This window comes from Carya illinoinensis, chromosome 5, assembly GCF_018687715.1.
Source record: "Carya illinoinensis cultivar Pawnee chromosome 5, C.illinoinensisPawnee_v1, whole genome shotgun sequence".
NCBI lineage: Eukaryota > Viridiplantae > Streptophyta > Magnoliopsida > Fagales > Juglandaceae > Carya > Carya illinoinensis.
In genome coordinates, this window is record NC_056756.1 from 6,864,928 (window position 1) to 6,887,375 (window position 22,448).

At 37.7% G+C, this 22,448-nt stretch overlaps 3 protein-coding genes across 7 annotated transcripts; 1 reads left to right on the forward strand and 2 right to left on the reverse strand.

Annotated features, from left to right (window-relative positions):
• Positions 1-176: 176 nt before the first annotated feature.
• Positions 177-6,350, reverse strand: LOC122311110 (dolichyl-diphosphooligosaccharide--protein glycosyltransferase 48 kDa subunit). The gene is made up of 13 exons (XM_043125504.1): positions 5,978-6,350; positions 5,471-5,607; positions 5,180-5,305; positions 4,666-4,719; positions 4,419-4,532; positions 3,127-3,182; positions 2,996-3,037; positions 2,734-2,809; positions 2,489-2,560; positions 2,268-2,393; positions 2,025-2,129; positions 1,412-1,495; positions 177-521 (listed from the first exon to the last, which is right to left on the reverse strand). The coding sequence occupies exons 1-13, from the start codon at positions 6,243-6,245 to the stop codon at positions 474-476; spliced, it is 1,308 nt and encodes a 435-aa protein (XP_042981438.1). The 5' UTR covers positions 6,246-6,350; the 3' UTR covers positions 177-473.
• A 3,632-nt stretch (positions 6,351-9,982) lies between these two features.
• On the forward strand, positions 9,983-13,499 carry LOC122309491 (NEDD8-conjugating enzyme Ubc12). 5 transcript variants are annotated; one of them, XM_043122997.1, is made up of 7 exons: positions 10,047-10,132; positions 11,373-11,588; positions 11,733-11,846; positions 12,210-12,318; positions 12,505-12,583; positions 12,682-12,798; positions 12,874-13,499. In XM_043122997.1, the coding sequence occupies exons 3-7, from the start codon at positions 11,738-11,740 to the stop codon at positions 13,009-13,011; spliced, it is 552 nt and encodes a 183-aa protein (XP_042978931.1). In that variant the 5' UTR covers positions 10,047-10,132; positions 11,373-11,588; positions 11,733-11,737; the 3' UTR covers positions 13,012-13,499. The 5 variants fall into 5 exon arrangements, with proteins under 5 accessions (XP_042978930.1, XP_042978931.1, XP_042978932.1 ...); XM_043122996.1 differs by lacking the exon at positions 11,373-11,588 and having other exon boundaries at positions 9,983-10,132; XM_043122998.1 differs by lacking the exon at positions 11,373-11,588 and having other exon boundaries at positions 10,090-10,235.
• Positions 13,500-19,865: 6,366 nt separating this feature from the next.
• LOC122309489 (probable NAD(P)H dehydrogenase (quinone) FQR1-like 2) lies at positions 19,866-22,261 on the reverse strand. Its single transcript, XM_043122991.1, has 3 exons — positions 21,982-22,261; positions 21,299-21,860; positions 19,866-20,387 (listed from the first exon to the last, which is right to left on the reverse strand). Exons 1-3 carry the CDS (start codon positions 22,133-22,135, stop codon positions 20,156-20,158), a joined length of 948 nt encoding a protein of 315 aa, XP_042978925.1. The 5' UTR covers positions 22,136-22,261; the 3' UTR covers positions 19,866-20,155.
• Positions 22,262-22,448: the final 187 nt, after the last annotated feature.

A 22,448-nucleotide genomic window follows, 5' to 3' on the forward strand; every position in this document is an offset into this window, starting at 1 on the left:
ACAGACAAAGCAGTAATTCATTCCCCACTGTGCCCCAAAAGAAAAAGGAATAATTATAGGAGCCAGTGTGTACTTCAGGCATCGTTTTTCCGATAAAGTATATTTTTTAAGGATCTTATTTAAGAGCACATAGCATTTATCCCACGCATTTGTTGAGACCACTAACAAAATGGGTATTCATGGTTATGCTCTAATGACTGCAATTTCAGTGTCAGTAGATTTTCCATTGGTCAAATATCATATTCAGACTTCCTTGAAAATACGCAATTGAGTTAATAAAACTGACTTCAACTACAGTAACAAATAAACTGATGTATCTGATGGCAAATTGCATTTTCTTTGACCAACTATCAATTTACGTGTCCATTATATAATAAACATTCCACGTGATTCATTGCTGGATCAAAATTTCCAATCCAAAAATTGGGCTCTATCCCAATGGTACATTTTCTCCATATGCAATGGTTCTACAGCTACTTGTTGTACAGGTGGACCGCAGTGAATATGAAGAAACCTGCCATCTGCATCCACATTTAAATTCAAGTTATCTTTTAAGCATATCTTATTCTAGTATACAAATTCAAAATTGTTTGCTACCCTGACATTTCTTCTTTGGGAAAAGCAATGAGCAAACCCTGAAATTTTACAGCATTCCCAGAACAGAGTGAAGTAGAAACTCAAGCTAAAGGTTCTGTGATAAAGAAGGGAGTGCAACAGAACAGGAGACAACCCAATCTAAGAGGAAAATGGGCAACAAATTGTTGGAACAAAATATGCCAAATTAATGTCAGGTATGAGTATAAGCTAAGACTCATCACAAGTCGATAGACTACTTGCCAATAACTTGAGCTCAGTTCGTAAGTCTGCTTCAGCAATACTTGCTAGGGTCAAGCTTGAGTTAAGCTCAATTGCACAGTAAGCCAAGTTCGAGTAAATTATTCAATATGGAATGAAAATTTCTGCAGAGCTCAACTCAAGTCAAACTAGGCTAAGGCTGAAAGCTTTTAACACAATCTGAGTAGGCTGCCGTTATCTTTATACCAATCTACATTGATCAATAAATTTGTTTATTTATCAAAAAAAAAAAAAAATCTTATACCAATCTACAAGGAGCAATTGGAATTACATCTTTCCCAACCTAGACTATCCTAGCATTAGTGGAAAAAGATAAATCCCGGCTTCTGTAGAAATGACCACAACAGCAGTAGGGCAGATAAGCTGTTTGCCAGAAATCCAAGGAGGATCCTATAATTGTCCCTCCAAGAAATTAAAAGAAATAAAAAAATAAAATAAACAAACAACTGAAACGATAATTTGTTTAAAACTGCACATAGACAAGAAGACTGATGAGAGAGAGAGAGAGAGAGAGAGAGAGAGAGAGAGAGAGAGAGAGAGAGAGGGTGTTTCATACCATTGAAAATGCTGCCCCATAATAGGGATAAGCCGCAGGTATAAACCTTTCATATTCATTGTGCCTATAGGGCCGGACTGGAATCTGTATTAAAAAAATTATCAATACATAGTATACATGGAAAAAGGTGCTTATATATTGTAACATTTAGTCAAACTTGCAAGTAATGTCAAAGATGGCAATTGAGTTGCAGATCTGTCATGTATTCTTCTATTGCATTTCAAAATCAGACCCTTAAATTTCACCTTATTAACTCGATAGCTTAGCATCAAATATAATGTGGAGAAGGCACAGATCATGGTCCCAGGTCTGTATCATTTTTTAAGTTTCAACCAAGACCCAACAAAAGCATTAGGTTCTTTGCAAGAATGCTCAGCCATCTATGTTTACTTCTAAATTACACACTAGGATCCAATGCTTTCGAGAGTTTTTTTTTTTTTTTTGACAACGGGGGAACCACCCCACGGCAGAGCCCTTAGGACTCAAATATGGAATGCTTTACAGAGTTATCACATATACAGTTCTCTCAGTTCACATATACAATTCTCTCAGTAATAATCCTAATGTTGCTCCCCTTTACAAGGTCCAACTGAGAATACTATATATTATATACCTGCTTTGACAGGGATAAGCTTGTGTATCCAAGCCTTTGGTACTCAACCTTGAACTGGAAAACCCCATAAACATCTGGAACCTTGAATGCTGTAAAATAACGGCCCTGCAAGAAAACAGAATTATATATAGAGGTGTTCGTTCCTCCACACACCCCCCCCCCCCCTCCTCAAAAAAAGAAAAAAAAAAAAAGTCTGTAGGAACTCGACCGGTAAAATCACATGCAACTTTGTAACTACTTCACCTTCTTGTCAGTGGATAAATTCTTCAGAACATAGGGACTCATCATGTAAAACTGCACCTGAACGTCATCAGCTACATATGGTTCCCAACTTCTACCAGACCACTCATAAATCTCAACCGAATATACCTTCAACCGGATACAAAGTGTGAATAGTACAGAAAAACTTTTAATCAGTCTTATGTTGTGCTCTGAAATCAAATGAAAAAGTAAAGCAAAATTACCAAGTCATCATTGATCCTATACATGGACGGTTCATCAGCCTCCCCATCTTTATGGTGTTGTATATTCACAGCCTATTGATTAATAAAGGTCTTAATATGACAAAGCAGTAAATAACTCAAAAATATGGTAATCAAACAATGACACAAGATAATCTAAATGATCCAATAAATCAACTATTCTTTTTCCCCAAACTGTCTTAAGAGGAATTAAATAGTAAACAAAACTACTACAATAGGATGCTGACCTTGAGATGTCCTCTTTCATGGAAAACCCATTTGCTAAGTTCGGTCAAAAACTGCTCATTACCCGACTTCTCATGTCTGTTACCGCAAAATAACGCAATCAGTTTTTCTTTCGAAAAGGTAGCGGTGTGTAGATAACAAAAAGCATCAAGAAGTGCTCTTTTGTAAATACACTCCACTATTGGTAAGCAAACCACTTTGGTCCTGGCACTGTGCTCTTACCAACACTGCACAAAACAATGGCAAGTCAAAAGGTTTACTCACTTAGTTGGAGTCCCAGCTTTCTGCACCCCAGATCTGAAGAATCTGTAAGAGAAAAAAAATAAAATAAAATAAACTTATCAAAAGAGGGCATGCAATAGGAAAAAATTGTTTAACTGGCAAGTACTATGTACCGATTGCTGAACATAACCAATGAGCCAGAGATTAAAATCCGAGCATTGTTTCTGGCCTGAAACAAACAAGATCTAAGCATGTTTAAATTTTACATATATATATAAAAGATTTCATGATGATATCATTTGCAGTAATACTATCCACTAAATGGTATCAAAACAACCGATAATGTTCTTGCAAGCAACAGGTTTTAGTTTACACAAAGTAAGACATAAACAAGTCCCACTTCATCAAAAATATTAAAACAGTCAAATTTTGCAACTTTCAAACAATGAGTTTATCATACCCTTATATGAACCATACAAGTTGGTCCACCCACACCGTGCTCAAGGCTCTATACCCCAACCTAACTTGCTCAGACACAAATAAACATGCATTAAGGTACATACTACCATCCAACAGTAGTGATGCTATCTGTCACATACGGGCAAGTAGCTGTCCTTCCCGGCCCCAGCCATTGTTCGCCTGTATTCATTTAACAGGCACTGATTCCTGTCATTTTTCTAACAGTATGTTTTTCTGGAATGTGGAATTTACTAGAGATGTGCATTGGAACATTGTATCATTGACTAGTCCTTTTGGAGTATAGGCCATGTGGCTTTGGCCCTCCATTGGGACGTTATAAATGGAATCAGAGCCTATCCCAACTAAAAATGTGGGACTTGAGCTGTGTCATCTACGACGGATGGACTCGATGAGGACGTCGGGAATTTAAGTGGGGGAGATTGTGATACCCATATGATAAGAAGATAAGGTAGGTAGTGTATGAGATCCCACATTGTTTAGGAATAAGAAGTTCTTGCTTTTTATAATGTTTCAATATGGCTTTCATTGTATCATTGACTAGTCATTTTGGAGTATAAGCCATGTGGCTTGGGCCCTTCATTGGGGCTTTACAGCCACTTCAAGGAAGTAAGAAAAACTCCTATGGACTGCATCTTAAGCCTGATGTGTTATAGAGAGGTCCTACTGAGGCACTGGAAAGAAAAGTAACAATATGAAATTTATATGAATCTCTACAACATTGACACACTTGGCTTGACACGGGGCTATGTTGATATGGAGAATGCCAACTATTTTAGAATAACACAACAAAGATTAAGAGCTTGGTACAACTGAACAAACTAAATACTAAATGTTATCCTCCTCCTTTCCACATATATACACCTGCCTCTATATTGTATAGAAATCATATATAAAACATGAAGAAACCATAAAAATCAGTAAGTAACAAATCAGGACAAATTACTTAGTCAAAGAGCAGAGGAAGATGGGTTGAGTGCCATAATACCTGCAAGATAGAAACTAAAGAGATAGCAGATCCAGTGAGTGATGGAGGACTTGACAGCTTGGACTTTGGATTAGCGGAATATGCTGAAGGAGAAGCGGAGAGAACTTTCAGCACCTAATAATGTGCAAAGGACATCAGGAAATTACAATGAACACGGCAAAGCATATGAGCAATTCAAATTGAAATATTCTTGTAAGCATTTACTTATCTTAGTTGTTGAAAAGCATATTAGAGGGAGACGTCATACCAGGCTATTGGCAGGACTTAAAGAATGGCCAATTCCTTGGAAAAGTACAGGAGCCTGTGACAAGTTTATCCAAAAACTAATAAAAAAGCTGAGCTTGTGATTTTCATAACCGCTAATGACACACAGTGGTTGCAAATGCACATTAAAATTGAGCAGACTGTTATGAAATGAAGTGACATCAGAAACTAATTGGTTATGAAAATTCGGGGCTAAGGACTTAGTCGGTCATTGCAAAACCTATTTCATGAAAAAGGAAGTGATGATGTAAATAAATTTGGAGTGAGTTGTAAAACTATCCATTTTGAAAAATATAATAAACAAGAACTGATGAGTTGAAAAAAAATCATGAAAAATTTTTTTATAAGTAAAAAAAAACTTAAAAGAGAGTGGATAATTCATTGAAATATGTGTAGAGACCAGAGGTATGAGTCAAATACAAGTGTTGATAACATGTACATGGTTGTGTTACATAAACTGAATAACCAAGATTGACAGTGTCAGAGACTGCACTAACCTCAATTTTCTCACTTCCCAAAAGTACATTAGACTTGATGAAATCATCACTAGCAATCAAAGTATGGTCTCCTTCAGTTTCTGAAACTGCATAGCTCGTGTGATCAATAACCATAGCCGCCGGGTCCTGCACCCATAAATGATTAAATAGGAAAAAAATACGGCAACCAAGATGGTTATTGACTGAATTTTTTTAATGAATAAATAAATCAGCCAACCACCTAGAAACACAAAAATACTGGATGGAATTGAAATGTTAAGCGAAGAATATATTAGGTTCCGATATACACACCTCATCAAAATCAACTCCACACTCAGTGGCAATTTCTCTTATTAGATCCGATGCATTATTATCAGCCGCAATAATTAAATCATGACCAGAATCAACAAAATCCAGTATTGCGGCCAAATCAATGGATCCTCCAAAACCTACAAATTTTGACACAAACAATCGGAGAAAAACTAAACAAATTAAAAAATGCATCTGCATTTCTGATCCTCCTCCATCAATATAAATATTGAAATAAATAAAAAGGCAGGTACCCTACAAATTCACCTCAAATCACTATTATTACGCTTTAAACATGTTTGGTTGCTGAAACGACTGAAAGGACTATAAATACAACCTAAGCCCTTGATACTTTTTATAAACTCAAAGGTCAACTTCCGGTCTCCCAAAGAATAATATATCACTATTTCTTTCAGTTGAGCTAATGAGATCCAGGATTTCACGTATCTTTTCGCATTGTCCGATTAACCAAACAGATCGAGAATAAAATTGAGAAAAACACGAACTTACGCTCGGTCGTGGGGCAAAACAAGATTAGGCCGTCGTATAGATACTGGCCGTAACGCTGCAGTCCGATCTTGGGGTCATCAGCGAGCTTGAAATCGAGCTCGAACCCACGGGACTGGAGGGACTTGAAGTAAACCGAGTGAGACGATTTGAGGGCGAGGTCGTCGAGCAAGACGAGGACTCGGCGACTAGAAGGGTTCTCGGGAGAGAAAGAGGTGCATAAAAATGGGAGGAAATGGATCAAGATTAGGAAGAGGGCGAGCTTCGGCATGGTTGGGATTAGGGTTTTCGGGGGTGGAGTGGGTGCACAGAGATACAGAGTGCGAAGACTTCTCTGTAAAGGAATAGTTTTAACGAGAAATGAATTTCCAGTTAACAAATGGCGTAAATATTATAAATATTTATAAAAGTAATGAATAAATATATAATTTATATACAAAATTAATTTTTAATAATAAATAGTTCATATAATTTATGGAAAAAAAATTAATTATTAATAATAAATAGTTCATATAATTTATATTAAAAAATTAATTTTTAATAATAAATAGTTCAATTTTTACCTATCGAAAAATAGAAATTACGATAGTTTTGAAGATTTTTATTTGTAAAGGGGTTAAAGAATGGTTTTAATTTTTTAGTGCTGCAATACTGTCTAGTTTTTTTTCTTTTTTATTGTGTTTCAAAAATATTATAAGAAAAAAGCAGGCATCTTTGAATGGAAAATAAATGTGATATACATATCAAACTTGGATTTTTTTTATAATTTTATATTAAAATTAAATATATTTTTAATTAAACTTAGACTTAGAGCTTTAAGTTAAACTTAAATTTATTTTATAAAACTTAAACTTAGACCTTTAAGTTAATTGAATTTATTTTCTTCTTAATTATGCAAAATGTGACGTTTTAAAATTTTTAATTCAGTTTCTAAGAGTAAAAGAAAAAAAATAATTGGATAATAGATAAGTAGTTAAAGTAGTGTAGGGATATTGTTATTTATTTTAATTAAAAAATATTAATATTTATATATGTAAAGGGCCTATCAAATAGAAAATCTTGTTTTAACGGAACTGTCAAACGGAAGTTCTCGTTTTTAATGGAAATTATTAATGCAGTTGAATTTAATTCATGTTGGGCTTTTCATTCAATCATAGACGTCCGCCTGTATTCTGTGAAAGAAAAAGCTCTCCATTAATTATAGACATCCTTTTATTTATGAAATAGTAAACATTTATGGAGAAGATAGAGTTGGATGCGTGCAGTCGATCATTAATAAAATGACCGTGATTCAACTGATATTTTTAGAAAACAAAGCAGTGCATTTTCAATACTTGCGCTATTCGTGGTTAGAAGGGCGGCAAGGCTTATAGAGAAAAGAAAGAGGCAAGATGGCGCAGGGAGCTAGGTTGAGGTCGACGGTGGTTATGAGCATGGCGACACGGTACTCAGAGAGAGAGAAAGAGAGATGATGAGAGGGAAAGAGTGTGAGAATGAGGGTGGAAGAGGCAGAGGCTTACGGTGTAATGGCGATTGACCAGGGGCAGTGTCTCTCAACTGGGCTACAGTGCAAGGGCGGCAAGTGGTTGGGAAGTTTGTGGAGGAGTCATGTTTAACGGAAGAAACCGTGCTCTATTTTTATTGTATAGAAACAGAGCTTGCCATGTGGATTGGAAGAGTAGAGGAAAAGTGGGCTAGGTGGTGCAATTGGTGGCTCACAATGCATTTAAGTAGGAGGAAGAAAGCGGTGAAGAAACCAAGAGGGTGAGGAGGCTTGAAGGAGGCTCGACCATGGTGCATGCTCTTGCTGGCCCTTGGGCTATAGGGAAGAAATTGAGAGAGAGAGAGAGAGTCTCACAGTATCACAGCATGGGTTGGTTATGGAAAGGCAGTGGTGCTTCGGTTACTCTTGTTTTGGGCAACGTTCATTTGGTCTTTTACGGTGGGCATGGTCGTGCCGTTAGGTGGTTGTTGCGGTCTTGGGTGTAGAAAGGCTGGGTTGTGTACATGGACCTGTTTTTCTTTGAAAACATGAAAGGGCTATGGCTGGTGACAATTGAAAGGGAAGGGAGTGGCTACGGTGCAATTGTGGCTTCAATTGGTTATTCTCATATGGCTAATGGTTGCAAGGTCTCGTCGAGCATCAATGTGTGGCTGTGCAAGGAGAGATTGGGAGGCGGTTGGTTGGTAGGAGGCACATGATCGAGATGGGAGCCATAGGTGGCAGAGAGGGGTGTTAGGTTGGGGTATTGCTTGGGTGGCAAAACTCACATAAAATCAAGAGGCTTATACATTAGGTGAGAATGAAAAATAAAAATTGGGAGCGAGTAACAGGAAGAAGTAACCATTGGGTGGTTATGCAGTGATGAGCAGTTGCACATAAAAAAAAAAAAAAAAAAAAGTTATGCAAGGTCGTGAGACGTGGGTCTACACGGTGAGAGAAACCTCTAAAGCTATTGATCTCTATCTTCGATTTCAAGAACAACACTCTCACTCTTCACCTTTATTTTAAAAATTCATATTTTTTCCAACACCTACGGATGCACATTTGTCCTTTACACAGGGCACCACATGAAAAGGAAATCGAAACAAATATCGAGAAAGTGAAAACAAAAAAAATATTATTGTTTTTTTTTTGTAAATTATGCAGATCTTCTCAATAGACAAATCAACAAGCAAAAAACATTACATGTTGAGTGCAAAGGAGCTTTCAATCAAGTGAGCGAGCCATCCTCTATATTGGTTTGGGAAACCGTTTCCAAAATCAAGATTTTCAACTTTGCACTACTTCATTCTAATGATTTCAAAAGCCTAGCTTTCAATAATCCATATATTTTAAATCAATAATCATAAGGACATTAACTCCATAAATTTTTTAATATTTTCCAACATCAATCTCATATTTACAGAAATTGCTGAGCTGAGGACCATTCCCTAGTTGGAAATCCGGGTTTGTCAACTGCTACAAATGCAGCAATTTTTTATTTTTAGGCTTTTTTCTTGCATTTTTTAGTAGTTTTATAAAATTTGTTTTATAGTAGATTTTTTCATGCGATGTTTTATAAATTTTATAATAAATTGTTTAAATTTCATGATACAAATATATATATTTATATATATATGACTTGGTACTTTAATCTTATAGTAAAATATTATGTCATTAATATTTTTTTATTGGCATTTATTTCTAATATTAATTTAAATCTCAATTCTATCTTTTATCATTCGTGTATATATATATATATATTTTTTTAAAAAATAAATAAATATAAAATTTACATTAAAAACTTTTATTTAATAATAAACTTTGTTATTTAAAATATATATATATATATATAAAAGACTTGCACACTTTAATATTGTATCTAATATTATTTTTTTAAATTAGTGTAGACTAATCACTTAAATAAATATTACTTATGAACATAAACAATAAATCATATAAGAAAGCTATCGACGCTAAGAGACCTACTTCATCAACAGGAGAATAGATTAGTAATAAATTATATAAGATGCAAATTATAATATAATATTATAATATCGATAAACCTACTTCATATTATAAATTATAATATAACATTATTTTATATAAATGATAATTTCTATATAAATTTATATATAAATTTACATATGTGATTTAAAATTTTTCTTTATTCTTTACATAAAAAAAGAGAAATATAAAATAATTAAATTTAAATCTATTTGCAAACTACATTTACGAATATAATTATTTAAATAAAATTTTATTTATTAATTAATTTAAATTTATTATGAACCATTAAAATCAAATAATAATATATTATAAAAACCTTAATATTTTATTTTTTTATAAAAATTATATCACTTTTTAAAAATAATCATTTTATTAAATTAAAAAATATACTTTATACGTTGCTCCTCTCTAATAACTTATAAATATGCAGATAAAATGTGCCCATTCATTTTTTTAAATTTCTTAATAATTATAAATATTAATTTATACTGATATGCATGTTTTGCAACAGAGCATTGTCCTTCTAATTTAGTACATGATTAAAAAAAAAAAAAAAAACTGAGACAGACCCCACTCCTAAAATATAAAAAATTCTCGTTCAGATTCCTTCTTGGCTGGCTCCCTCACCCTTCAGAAAAAAAAGTCCCTTGGTTTATTGTGACAAGGTAAAAGCTATACTTTTGTCTTCTCTATCATAATTTCCTTGCACGCGATCGTATCTGTTGCCTTTTATCTATCTTCACGTCACTCTCCGATAATCTGATCCAGGTTACGAGCTTCGCATACGGTTTATTCTCCATATAACTTTTTTTTTTTAGGTTTGGGGGGGGGGGGGGGGGGGGGGGGGGGCGCTTTGATCGGGTTGTGGGTTCTTTCCGATTGGGTTTACTTGAAGATTTTGTAATTATGCAGGGTTTTATTCTGTTTGAGGTTTTTTCGAGTTATTTTCAAGTATTGTGGTCAACGAGGTTATTTTGCTCATGGGTGCGTCTGTTGTGGATTGCTAAATGTTTTATGTATTAAGAACTAACAACTATTGAACTTGTTCTCTCGGTGTTTTTTTGGGTAAGTTCATAGCTTTTGTTTAAGTAAGGTGGATTTGTTTTGAAAGTATTATGTGGTATGAAGACTTTCACGAAATACCCTTGGTAAGGAGCTGTAAGTTCCTGAATTGTTGTATGAACCATGTTATTGGTTGGAAGCTTGAATAGTTGTGAGATTTTTTTGTTTCCAAACGGATCTTTTGTTTCATGTTCTACAAGTTGTCATTTGCTATATATACAGTCTTACGTAATTGCATTACTGTAGGATCATGGTAATATATGGTGGGAGATATTCTTCTTGGTTTGCTGAATTTTTGGTGGCCATCAGGCTTCCTTGATTGGGTAGTTTTGCTCAAGAAATATTCATTAAGTTATTTTTTTTTGATAAAAAAAAATTATTCTGTTCAATGGGTTTCTGAAGAAAATTAATTTTTTCATGAGAAGTTATTTTTTGTGTGTTTCTTAGCTATATCAATACCTGCATTTGTTTGGACGATTTTTTCATGCATCAACAATTCAACATTGAGAGTTATTACATTGTACCCACATTCACCCCAATATGCTCCAGGTTTTTTTCCTCTAGTTCCTGAGGATATTCTGGAGCAACTTGTGAGGCAGCTGATAACAGTCTGTTACAAAAAAGAAAAGTTGCCTCATCTGTTTATTCTGCTAGTATCAAGTGGATAGTTGCTGGATTAATGTTTTACGTGCCTCAAGTATGCCAGTAACTAGATTGGCATCAATGCACCATCCACTTATCTATCCATGTGTCAAAGTATTCTGTTGTATATTTAATCCTATCAGAAAATCACTAATAATCAATCAAATTTGACATGTGGAATGATCGAAATGCTCATGTAAGCTGCTAGAAGAAGTGCTTCTTAAAACATGGTGAAAATATTAAGAGCACATATCTCAGAAGTGTGGCTGGAGTTGAGTGTGGCTTGAGTGAGAATTTTGGGCCGGGTTCGAACGCTGGTCATTCTCTTCATGGTGATCTCCTGTGTGCTGCTTCCTTGGTGTCTTAGTCTTTGATGCTGCCACTTTTGTGATGATCTTTGGCAATCATGTGCATTGTGTATGCCAAGACAGACTTCCTGTTTCTCTATTTAAAATATTTAAGAGAAATTTTTATTCAGATCCTATTGTGCTGCCTAAGCTTTTTCTTTGATATGGTAGCATTGCACATTCCTTGTAAACAGATTTTGTTATTTTGTTGTAGGAAAAATGATTAAGCTATTTAAGGTGAAGGAAAAGCAAAAGGAACTTGCAGAGAGTGCTAATGGAAAGTCATCTATCAAGAAGCAAAGCGCCGGAGAATTACGTCTTCACAGAGGTATTGAATCCAATATTTTTATTTGAATGACTGGAATAATTTACTTTAAGCTTTTCACTCAAGGTACCTGAAACAGTTGCTGTGAGGTACTTCATCCTATTAAGATTTGGTTGACACATTCTAAAACTGTGGACCAGCTTAGCCAACTTGTTTTTTATTTGAAAGCTTTGTTTGGCATAGTTTCAGGATCTCCTTGGCGTACATTGGTTCTTTACTCAGAATTCCTAATAATCTGTCTTGTGGGCAAATTGATGTGAAAATTGGAAGGCAGTTTCTTGTATAAAAAGCACATAATCAACCCACTAACTTCCAGCAGAGCTATATAGGTTATGTTCTAAGCTTTTTATGTTTTTCATCATGTAGACATCAGCGAACTGAACATGCCAAAATCTTGTAGCATATCTTTCCCCAATGGCAAGGATGACTTGATGAATTTTGAGGTTACCATTCGGCCTGATGAAGGATATTATCTGTAAGAATACTCTAAAAATCTATAGCATTCTTCTATGGCTGATGGAGTATTATGTTTATGAAGTTTTAATGATAATACCCTGTGCCATATTTATGGTGGAATTTTACTTACAAAAAATAAATATATATATATATATATATTTATGGTGGAAGTTTTGAATACTCAAATCTCTTATTTTTGTAACAGAGGTGGTACTTTTATGTTCACTTTCCAAGTCTCGCCTATTTACCCTCATGAAGCACCAAAGGTCAAGTGCAAGACAAAGGTAAGTAAGCACATCTTGTCCTCTAAAAAAGTTGTTTCTTGATAAATATTATAAGTTATGTGGGATAAGGCAGTTTTAACAATGCATTCAACATGCAGGTGTACCATCCTAATATTGACTTGGAAGGAAATGTCTGCCTCAACATTCTAAGAGAAGACTGGAAACCTGTGTTGAATATAAACACTATAATTTATGGCCTATTTCATCTTTTCACGGTATTGATTATTGTTTCACGAGTACATTCTTGCAACTAGGTGGATCCCTCTTAATCACAAGTTTTTTGTAAACAGGAACCCAATAGTGAAGATCCACTCAATCATGATGCTGCTGCAGTTTTAAGAGACAACCCGAAATTGTTTGAATCCAATGTGCGAAGGGCAATGACTGGTGGGTATGTGGGGCAGACCCTCTTCCCACGATGCATATAGCTGCCACTTGTGTTGCTAAACACCAACTTCATCGCTTGAAGGTTCAAGGGCTGTAAATTTGGTTGCAGAACTTCCCAGAATGGTGCTGTTTGGACAGTTCTTCAGAATGTAGAAGAAGCCCAGCAGAAGACGTTTGTATGATGTGTAACATAGTGACATGTTTGAGTTATTGGTTGGGGACATTTGATTTTTTTTATTGTAATGCGAATCACTGGGATGAGACTTTAGTTATGTATTTATTTCTTTTATAGTTGGGGAAAACCATGCCTTGTACTGCCTTGCTTGGGCAAATGACGCTAAAACTCTGACTCTGTTATTCACCTGTCTTCAGCAGCCTCGTTTCGTTGTTGAGCTCGAGTTCACGTAGCATTTGTCCTCCTGTACGAGAAAATGGAGGGATGAATCATGAGAATGGAGGCTGAGTTGTGGGTTGAATACTTTTTACATGTGTAATTTATCCATTGAAAATGTGCTATGATTTCTTTCTATTCTAGCCTGCGATCCTAGGTAAAAGTGACATATTAGTGAGTACTGGAATGACTAATACATTTGTTTAGGTAAAACTTTGTAATCATGGTTCCATTTTGTGATTGAATCAAAACTTTGTAATCATGGTTCCATTTTGTGATCGAATCTATATGGTTTATTTGGTAAACCGTTTATGGCATTGGTTGGGGTTGGCAACCTGAGCTGATTTAAGGGTACAAGGACTATAACTCGGCAGAGCAACTCGTTATTATGCTTCAAGGGGCAGCAATGCAATGGCATCAGTGGACGAAGAACATCTCTGTGAAATGAACACTGCAGCCTCAAAAGATCATGTCCAAGAATGGGTCTGATCTTATAGCACAAACTAACGCTATCACAGCGTTGAAGAAGATCCCATTTTGAGAGTGCGAATGCCTCCATGTTGCAGTACAAAAATTCGAAAACCCCTTCCATAGCCATTGATAAAATGAAGCAAAAAGATAAATGTCATAATGCTCATTCGTATCATTTCATTAGACTTGCAAATACACAGTGCCTTGAGTAGTTTATATAGGCATTCTTACAGAAGGTATGAGCTGGAAAAATAACAGAAAAGGAATAAGTTTGTTATAACAGAAGAATAGAAAACAGAGTTCTTGAATCTTCTAGACCAGCTGACGTGTATTATTGCTGCTTGATAGCTTGTGAGTGTGCCTCAGCTTGGTTATGGTTAATACGCCCCCTCGAGTCTAGCGGGGTGTCACACACAGTTAGATTCGATCTCAAACATGAAAACCGATCAGCCACCAAGGGTTTTGTAGAAACATCTGCAAGTTGATCTTTACTGCTGCAAAAAAGAACCTGCAAGGTCTTTGCTGCAACTCTATCACGTACAAAGTGGAAATCCACATCCATATGTTTAGTGCGTGAGTGATACACCGGGTTTGAGGTTAAGTATGTTGCACCGAGATTGTCACACCATAAAACAGGAGGCCGAGGAATAGAAAACCCAGTTCCTTGATTAAAGTTTGCAATCATATGAGCTCTGCAGTTGTGTTGGCCAAGGACTTGTACTCAGCCTCAGTACTTGAGCGGGCAACAGTGTGCTGTTTTTTTGAGCTCCAAGAGATCAAGTGCTTACCCAAGAAAATACAAAACCCTCCCGTAGATCGTCTATCATCTGGGCATCCTCCCCAGTCAGCATCGGAGTATGCATGTAGTGTAAAACCAGAATGTTTTGAGAGGAATAAGCCATGATTAATGGTGGACTTTAGGTAACGAAGGATTCTTTTGACAGCTGTCCAATGTGTAGTTTTTGGTTCATGCATGAATTGGCAGACCTTGTTGATAGCAAATGAGACATCTGGTCTAGTTAAGGATAGGTATTGGAGGCTACCAACGATGCGTCGAAAAAGGGTAATATTTTCAAACGAAGGTGAATCAAATTTTGAGAGTTTGGTGGAAGCTGACATGGGTGAGGAAATGGGATTTGCACCGAGCATGTTGGTTTTCTTTAACAAATCAGAAATATATTTCCTTTGAGTAATCAAGAGACCATCATCAAGATAATCAAGCTCCAAACCCAGAAAATAAGATAATTTGCCTAAGTCTTTAACCGGAAATGCATGACCAAGAGATTGCATCAATTTGTCAACAGCAGATGAAGATGATGAGGTGATGATCATGTCATCCACATATACCAAAATAAACATACAGATATCACTTGTGTGCAAGATAAAAAGTGAAGGGTCACCCTGTGAAGCCGAAAAACCATAGTGAATGAGCCATGAGCTTAACTCAGAGAACCAAGCCCTAGGGGCTTGTTTAAGGCCATAGATGGCCTTGTTTAACTTGCACACAAAATTGAGGCCGTGTAGGATCAGTGAACCCTTGGGGTTGTTGCATGTAAACTGTCTCACTGAGATTGCCATGAAGAAAGGCATTTCTGTATATCAATTTGTCTAAGATGCCAACCACGTGCAACAGCAATTGATAGAACTAATCGAATAGTTGAGGGTTTTACCACAGGACTGAAAGTTTCGGTATAGTCAATACCGAGTTGTTGATGGAAGCCTTTGGCCACCAGTCTAGCCTTCCTCCTTGCAATGGAACCGTCAGGGTGAAGCTTTGTGCGAAACACCCACCTGCAACCAACAAGATTAGAAACGGAGGTGGGGGGAACAAGGGTCCAGGTGTTGGTTTTAATGAGAGCTTCGAATTCATGTAACATGGCAGATTGCCATTCGGGAAATTTAGAGGCAATGGAGAAGGAAGATGGTTCATCTGGTACCGTAGTAGTGGAAACAAAACACTGCCAAGATGGGTATGGAACTGTACCGTCGGAGAAGATGCGAGGTCTTGATGAGTTGGTATGAGACCGTGTGATAATGGGTGAACGAGGAGGAACTAAAATGGGTGAAGACCGAGAGATGGAGGAGCTTTGATTTTCTGAAGGAATTTGAGAATTAGGGATTGATGAGGACGGCGGCGAGGAAACCTGCAGAGGAGATGAAGAAGAAATAGGATGGACTCGGGTCATTGAAGATGGACTGACAGGCCGAGAGGGGGGTAAGGGACTGATGGGCCGAGAGATGGGTAGTGAGCTAATGGACCGAGATGAGTTAATGGGTACCGGACCAAGAATAGAGGGAGGAAAACATGGAAGGGAAACCGATTGGGGATTGGGCTGGGAAATGGGTGAAACGGAGATGGGCTTTTTGTAGGGAAAGTTCTTTTCATTGAAAATGACATCCCGGGAAATGTAAAGACGATTGTGATGTTGATCAAAACACTTGTATCCTTTATGAGAGGAACTGTACCCAAGAAATATACACGATGTTGAGCGAAAACCCAATTTATGTCGATTATAGGGGCGAAGATTAGGCCAACATTCACAACCAAAAACTTTTAAAAAATTATAATCTGGAGGTTTGTGATAGACCATAGAATATGGGGATTGATTTTGTAAAACTGGAGTGGGAAGTAAATTAATAAGATAGGTGGCGGTTTCAAAGGCATCATCCCAATAAGATAATGGAAGAGATGCATGAGCAAGAAGAGCGAGGCCAGTTCGATAATATGTCGGTGTTTTCGTTCAACAAGACCATTTTGTTGGTGTGTGTGGGGACACGAAAAACGATGTACAATTCCAAGAGTTTTGCATAGATTTTTAAGAGGTAGAAATTCACCTCCGGCATCAGTTTGCAAAGAGATTATTTTAGTATTAAAAAATCTTTCAGCAAATGTGATGAAAGAAGTAAAAATAGAGAGTACATCTGATTTATTTTTAATGGGAAAAAGCTAAGTGAAACGTGTGAAATGATCAACTATGCTCAAGTAATATTTATAGCCATTTCGTGAAAGGAGGGGAGCTGGGCCCCATACATCAGCCCATAAAAGATCTAATGGCTTAACAGAAGTAGTTGATCCTAATGAGAAAGGCAACTGGTGGGCCTTAGCCAAGGGACAATCAGAACAAATAAAGATGATTCAGTTGGAAAAAGGGCAAGCAGGTGGTGCGCAAGACTCTGGAGACAACGGCAAGGGAAGGATGACCGAGCCTTTGGTGCCAGCAACCAAGAGAAGCTCTTTCACCAAGATGGGCAGACGGGGAAGACAGTTGCATTGCAGATGGAAAATGGTAAAGGCCATTACGAGTTGGTCCGGTGATGAGGAGCTTCCCGGTCTGTTGGTCCTTCACCGAAAAATGGGTTGCATGAAATTCAAAGAAACAAGAGTTGTCAATACAAAATTGCAAAACTGAGACAAGATTTTTTGTAATTGAAGGAACATGGAGAAGATTACGTAAATGAAAAGAAGAGGATTTGACAGAGAAAGAGGAGTCACCAATGTGCTGTATCGGAAGACCAGTTCCATTCCCAACTTTTATTTGCTCATTTCCATCATACGGTTCAGAGGAAAGATTAAGGTGAGAGAGATCATGGGTAATATGGTGGGTTGCTGCACTGTCCGGATACCATGTAGAATCGGGAATGGCTGAAGGGGAGGTGTAGTTGGCAGAGAATGATCGGGGTGGGTCATATTGATAGGCATGATCAAATCGAAAATGGCATTGAAGAGCAATATGTCCAGGTTTATTGCAAACCTGACATGTTGGTCAGTTGGAGAGATTGGTTTGGGAAAAGGAACTGGGTTGGGAGTTTGAAGAGAATCGGCCTCTGTTAGTGGAGTATTTTCCTCAGCCACGGGTATGTCAATTTCCACGATAGGGACCCCTGCCTCTTTGGTCACGGTAGGTATGGGAACTAAAATTTGCAGTGGGTTCAAAGGGAGAGGAGAGGTTTGTGCTCCGAGAGGCATGTTTCAAATGACTTTCATGAATAAGCAAGAGGTGGTATAGCTCTTAAGAGGTCACGAGATCAGATCTAGTGGTTATAGAGGTTGTGAAGAACTCATAAGGGGAACCCAGGCCATTTAATATGTAAGTGACAATTTCTTTTTCTGAAAGATGACTACCCGTAGCAGTGAGTGTGTCAACAAGTGTTCTGACTTTGTTGAAGTAATCGGAGATAGATTGATCTCCACGGCTCAGGTTAGTGAGCTGGAACCGGATTTGGAACTCATTAGCTTGTGAGTAGGAGCTGAACATGGATTCAAGAGTAACCCAAAGCTCACGAGATGAACCTGCAGAAATGACATGTCCAATAATTGAATCTGGCAACAGAAAAAACAGTTTATTGTTGCCAGGAAAGAAAGGCTGGGTTGGTTTTCTGGGTAGAGCCATTTGTGGCAGGAAGTGTTTTGGGTGGGATAATCTGTGAGCCATCAACAAATGAATATAGATCTTGGCCTCTTAGATAGGTAGATATTTGCACCTTCCAGAGTAAGAAATTATCTTTGTTGAGCTTTAGAGTAGTTAAATGGGAGAAAGAAGAGGAAATAGGGGTCGAAGATGGGGGTGGCAATGGTGGTGGTGGTGGTGGATTTTCGTTTTCAGCCATGAAGAAAAAAGGATCAGAGAGACTGCTAGTCTAGCAGCTCTGATACCATGATAAAATGAAGCAAAAAGATAAATGTCATAATGCTCATTCGTATCATTTCATTAGACTTGCAAATACACAGTGCCTTGAGTAGTTTATATAGGCATTCTTACAGAAGGTATGAGCTGGAAAAATAACAAAAAAGGAATAAGTTTGTTATAACAGAAGAATAGAAAACAGAATTCTTGAATCTTCTAGACCAGCTGACGTGTATTATTGCTGCTTGATAGCTTGTGAGTGTGCCTCAGCTTGGTTATGGTTAATAGCCATGAAATCATCTTCGTACTTGCAGTGAGAGGCGATGTAAAGGAAACATTAACCTCAAATGAAAGGCAGCACGTATATTATTGGGTACGCCGTCAAGATGCAGCATTTCCACAAAACAGTCATTTCTCCAGGACATCATTTCTCTGGGTATTTGATTTTGAACATGTAGCCTGTGGTTAAAGAGTTGGGATCTACCGCAAGCTCTGTGAGCTAGGACTTTATGAGAGATCAATTCCATTTCAAAGGGGACTCAATATGTTATGACAATTTCAGAGGGATATCAAAGAGTATACGGCAGGATATCAAGGAGTATAGAAATATATTTTTGGGCGAATTACAATTTTCACCGACAAACTACTATCTGTTTTTTTTTAAATTGTCCCACATCGGCTAGTAGTGATCCTGCTAGTGGCTTTATATTGAGAAAGGCACACTCTCCTTCACAAGTACTTTTCTGGGATGAGTTCTACCTTGATTAGCATTAGAGCCAAATGATGTGTCGGAGTTACTAGGTCCCTATAGGCAAGGGTCCCCCAAGGTGGATATGGGTCCATAGCAAGGGAACCCTGAGGGGGATTGTCCCACGTTGGTTAGTAGTGATCCGACACCATCTCCTTCCCAAGCACTTTTGTTGGATAAGTTTTACCTTGATTGGTATCAGAGCCAAACGATGTGTCGGAGTTGCTGGGTCCCTACAGGCAAGGGTCTCCCGAGGTGGATATGGGTCCATGGCAAGGGACCCCCAAGGGGGATTATCCCACATCGACTAGTAGTGATCCTGCTAGTGGCTTTGTATTGATAAGAGCAATACTACATACAGTCGTGGAATTGCAAACATCGCGTAATCGCTTTGAAAAAGAGTGGGGTCCACGATTAAAAAGTTAGTTTTTTTTTTCATGTGGGTCCCATATTAATTCATTTTTTTCAAAGCGACTGCATGTCGCTTACACAACCACGACTGCAAATATCATTTCTCCTTGTCTAAACTGAGGGTGAAAGTTAATTAAGACGTTTAGGGTGCAAAGTGAAAAACAGGTGGTATTCGGGTGAGAAAAGTGTAAGTTCCCCTATATTTTTTTCAAATAAAACTATAGACACGAGGAATCGAGGATAAACCACTAAAGAAGAACACAAACCATTATATTATTTATGATAAGAATTGATTCGATTTTTCACACCATATACAAAAATACAACTGTATGAGCAAACAATGAAGTAAAATCCACTAAGTGAGAAGCTCAAAGTATTCAGGCTAAAAAATCAAATGTTCCTTAGCTATCTGGATCTATCAACACATAGTATCTGAAGACCATAAAAAAAAATAAGTCAAATTTCCTATAAGCACAGAAAATGGAGTTGGACATGAATGTTGGTCAAGCAAAGCTAGTTGAGATTTAGCCAGGTACGGACTAAGAAGATCGGGCAAATCTTTTGACTATAGTAGCCATATACCTGCCCTGATGCTCTGCAAGTGCAAGCTCAGTTTCATTTGGTTCCCTAGTGCCATCACCAGAAAACACTCCTGCACCGTATGGAGAGCCACCTCTGATGGAGTCCATTTTGAACATACCAGCGCCAAAAGTGTACCCAATAGGAACATAAAGCATCCCATGGTGGGCTAACTGAGTGACTGCTGTCCAACTGCAGGAATTAGAAATAGCAAAAGTCATGAGATGAAACTTGATCACTTAAAGGAAGGCTTCTAGATGATAATGCAGAAATTCACTCCATATCTTCGAACAAATTATGTTGGCACAACTGATATGAGTATCATATATAACAAGAAGAAGAACTCCCTAGAATGAGAAGACAATTTTAACATTAATCTCCCTGCTCCCTGCCCCGCTCTCTCACACTTCTTTGTCCAACAAAAAGTACAACGAATTGGTTTAATCCATGCTGTACAGAAATATTTGCAATTTCTTGGTTCCAGTATTCAAAAGAAAACATAATGGACGTTCTTAGTTTGACTGACAATCCAAAAGAATGATCATTCGGAAGGTCAGCTCGTTTCGCTGGCATAATGTCTTAGCATTTTACCAGAAATCGGGGATCAAATCCTACCTTCACTTACGACGTTGGAAAGTAAGGAAAGACCACTATACTGTGCATCGCTGTCTTTTGGGTCGCTAGCATATTAGCAAAGGTTTCTGACTTTCTGCAGATCAATTCTCATTGCTAGCATGTTTTTTCAGGAGGGATTACCATCCTTAAGAGCTATCCCAATATTCTCATCTAGAAGCAAGTCGCGGTTGCAATTTTTATGGATAAAACTGCCGAGTCATCAACGACTACTCATACAAACGATATGATCTAATAATGATCATTATGCACTATGCAATCCAACAAATTATGTAGAAGTAGAGAATGCTTCCAAGTCATTTAATTACAACTTACAAGGATTCCCAATGTACCAAGAATTGAATTCTCAAACCGATACTTCTCCAAAGAAATAACAAATATAGCCCATTTTTATAACTGCAAAATATTGCATATTGCAAATAGCAACTCTTCAATTCGTTCAACCACTCAATACCAAAGACCATACTTACGCAGTGGTCTCCTGGCCGCCGCCCTGTGTGCCGGTGCTCACGAAAAAGCCGGCAGGCACGCCAGCCAGCGTCTGCTGCTCCCACAGCCCCCACATTGAATCAAAAAATGCCTTCATCTGTGCGGCCATGCTCCCATACCTCGTTGGAAAACCGAAAAGCAATCCATCAGCCTCCACCAGACCCTCCGCAGATATCACGGGCACCTCGTTGTCCTTCTGAGGTACCCTCATCTGCGCCAATACGTCCGGGGGCAGTGTCTCCGGGACCCTATAAAGAACCCCTTCAATTCCCTCAACGGAATCCACCCCTTTCTTTATTGTCTTTGCCATGAGCTCCACATGGCCGTACATCGAGTAAAACACAAGGAAAATCCTGAGCTTCTTGGCCGATTGCAGGACCCCATCTTGAACTGGGGTGGTTGTATTATTAGTACTTGAGGTTTGGTTTTGGCCAGAAACATGAGTGTTCCTTTCTGGATCTGTAGGATCTTGATCGGCAACACCTGCGGGAGCCCTCTGCTTGCTTGGCACACACCCACCTCCTTTACCCATAAAAGCTTCAACTGTGTTTGAGATTTTTATTGTGCAATAATCGCTGAATTTCAATTCTTCTTCAAACTCATACCCAGTGTGATTATAAAATTGATGGGTGTCGTGGGACAACTACGAGGATCAGAAGCTTACCAGGTTCGGAACTGATAAAGCCTTCTGATTGGTGGTGTTGGAACTGGACGTGAAGTTGACCTTCTGAGCTGTTTAGAGCTCCGGGTCGTCCCAACTCATCGCTGGCATTCCAATTTCCAGATGTGAAAATAAGGGTGGGATAACACAATGCCATTTGGCAAGAAGATGTAGTAAAAGAAGATCAAAAGGAAAGATTTTTTTTTTTTCCCTTGGCAATTAAGAGGGAAGATAGAACATGTGGTCTCTTGATTGGAATACTTCACCGTAAACTTTGAACGAGTTACGAGATGCTCTTATTATTATTATTATTATTATTATTATTATTGGTTCCTTGGTCATGCACTATCATACTTGTCATCCACGATGGTGATAGCGATGGTACATGAGGACAAGGGATTTGAGTTCCAGTTTTTCGAGGTTGGAATCATCTCTTGTTTGCTTTCCATTCCCACATTTTGACCCATTCT

Excerpts from the sequence above, each read along its gene's own strand:
- LOC122311110 (XM_043125504.1), bottom strand. The coding sequence starts at position 6,245 with ATGCCGAAGCTCGCCCTCTTCCTAATCTTGATCCATTTCCTCCCATTT. Across the intron at positions 3,038-3,126 it reads TTGGTTATGTTCAGCAATCG|ATTCTTCAGATCTGGGGTGC; the intron begins GTACATAGTACT and ends TTTCTCTTACAG. Across the intron at positions 1,496-2,024 it reads GCTTATCCCTGTCAAAGCAG|ATTCCAGTCCGGCCCTATAG; the intron begins GTATATAATATA and ends TTTTTAATACAG.
- LOC122309489 (XM_043122991.1), bottom strand. The coding sequence starts at position 22,135 with ATGGCATTGTGTTATCCCACCCTTATTTTCACATCTGGAAATTGGAAT. Across the intron at positions 21,861-21,981 it reads CTTTATCAGTTCCGAACCTG|TTGAAGCTTTTATGGGTAAA; the intron begins GTAAGCTTCTGA and ends TCTCAAACACAG. Across the intron at positions 20,388-21,298 it reads GGCGGCCAGGAGACCACTGC|TTGGACAGCAGTCACTCAGT; the intron begins GTAAGTATGGTC and ends TAATTCCTGCAG.
- LOC122309491 (XM_043122996.1), top strand. The coding sequence starts at position 11,738 with ATGATTAAGCTATTTAAGGTGAAGGAAAAGCAAAAGGAACTTGCAGAG. Across the intron at positions 11,847-12,209 it reads AGAATTACGTCTTCACAGAG|ACATCAGCGAACTGAACATG; the intron begins GTATTGAATCCA and ends TTCATCATGTAG. Across the intron at positions 12,319-12,504 it reads CCTGATGAAGGATATTATCT|AGGTGGTACTTTTATGTTCA; the intron begins GTAAGAATACTC and ends TTTTTGTAACAG.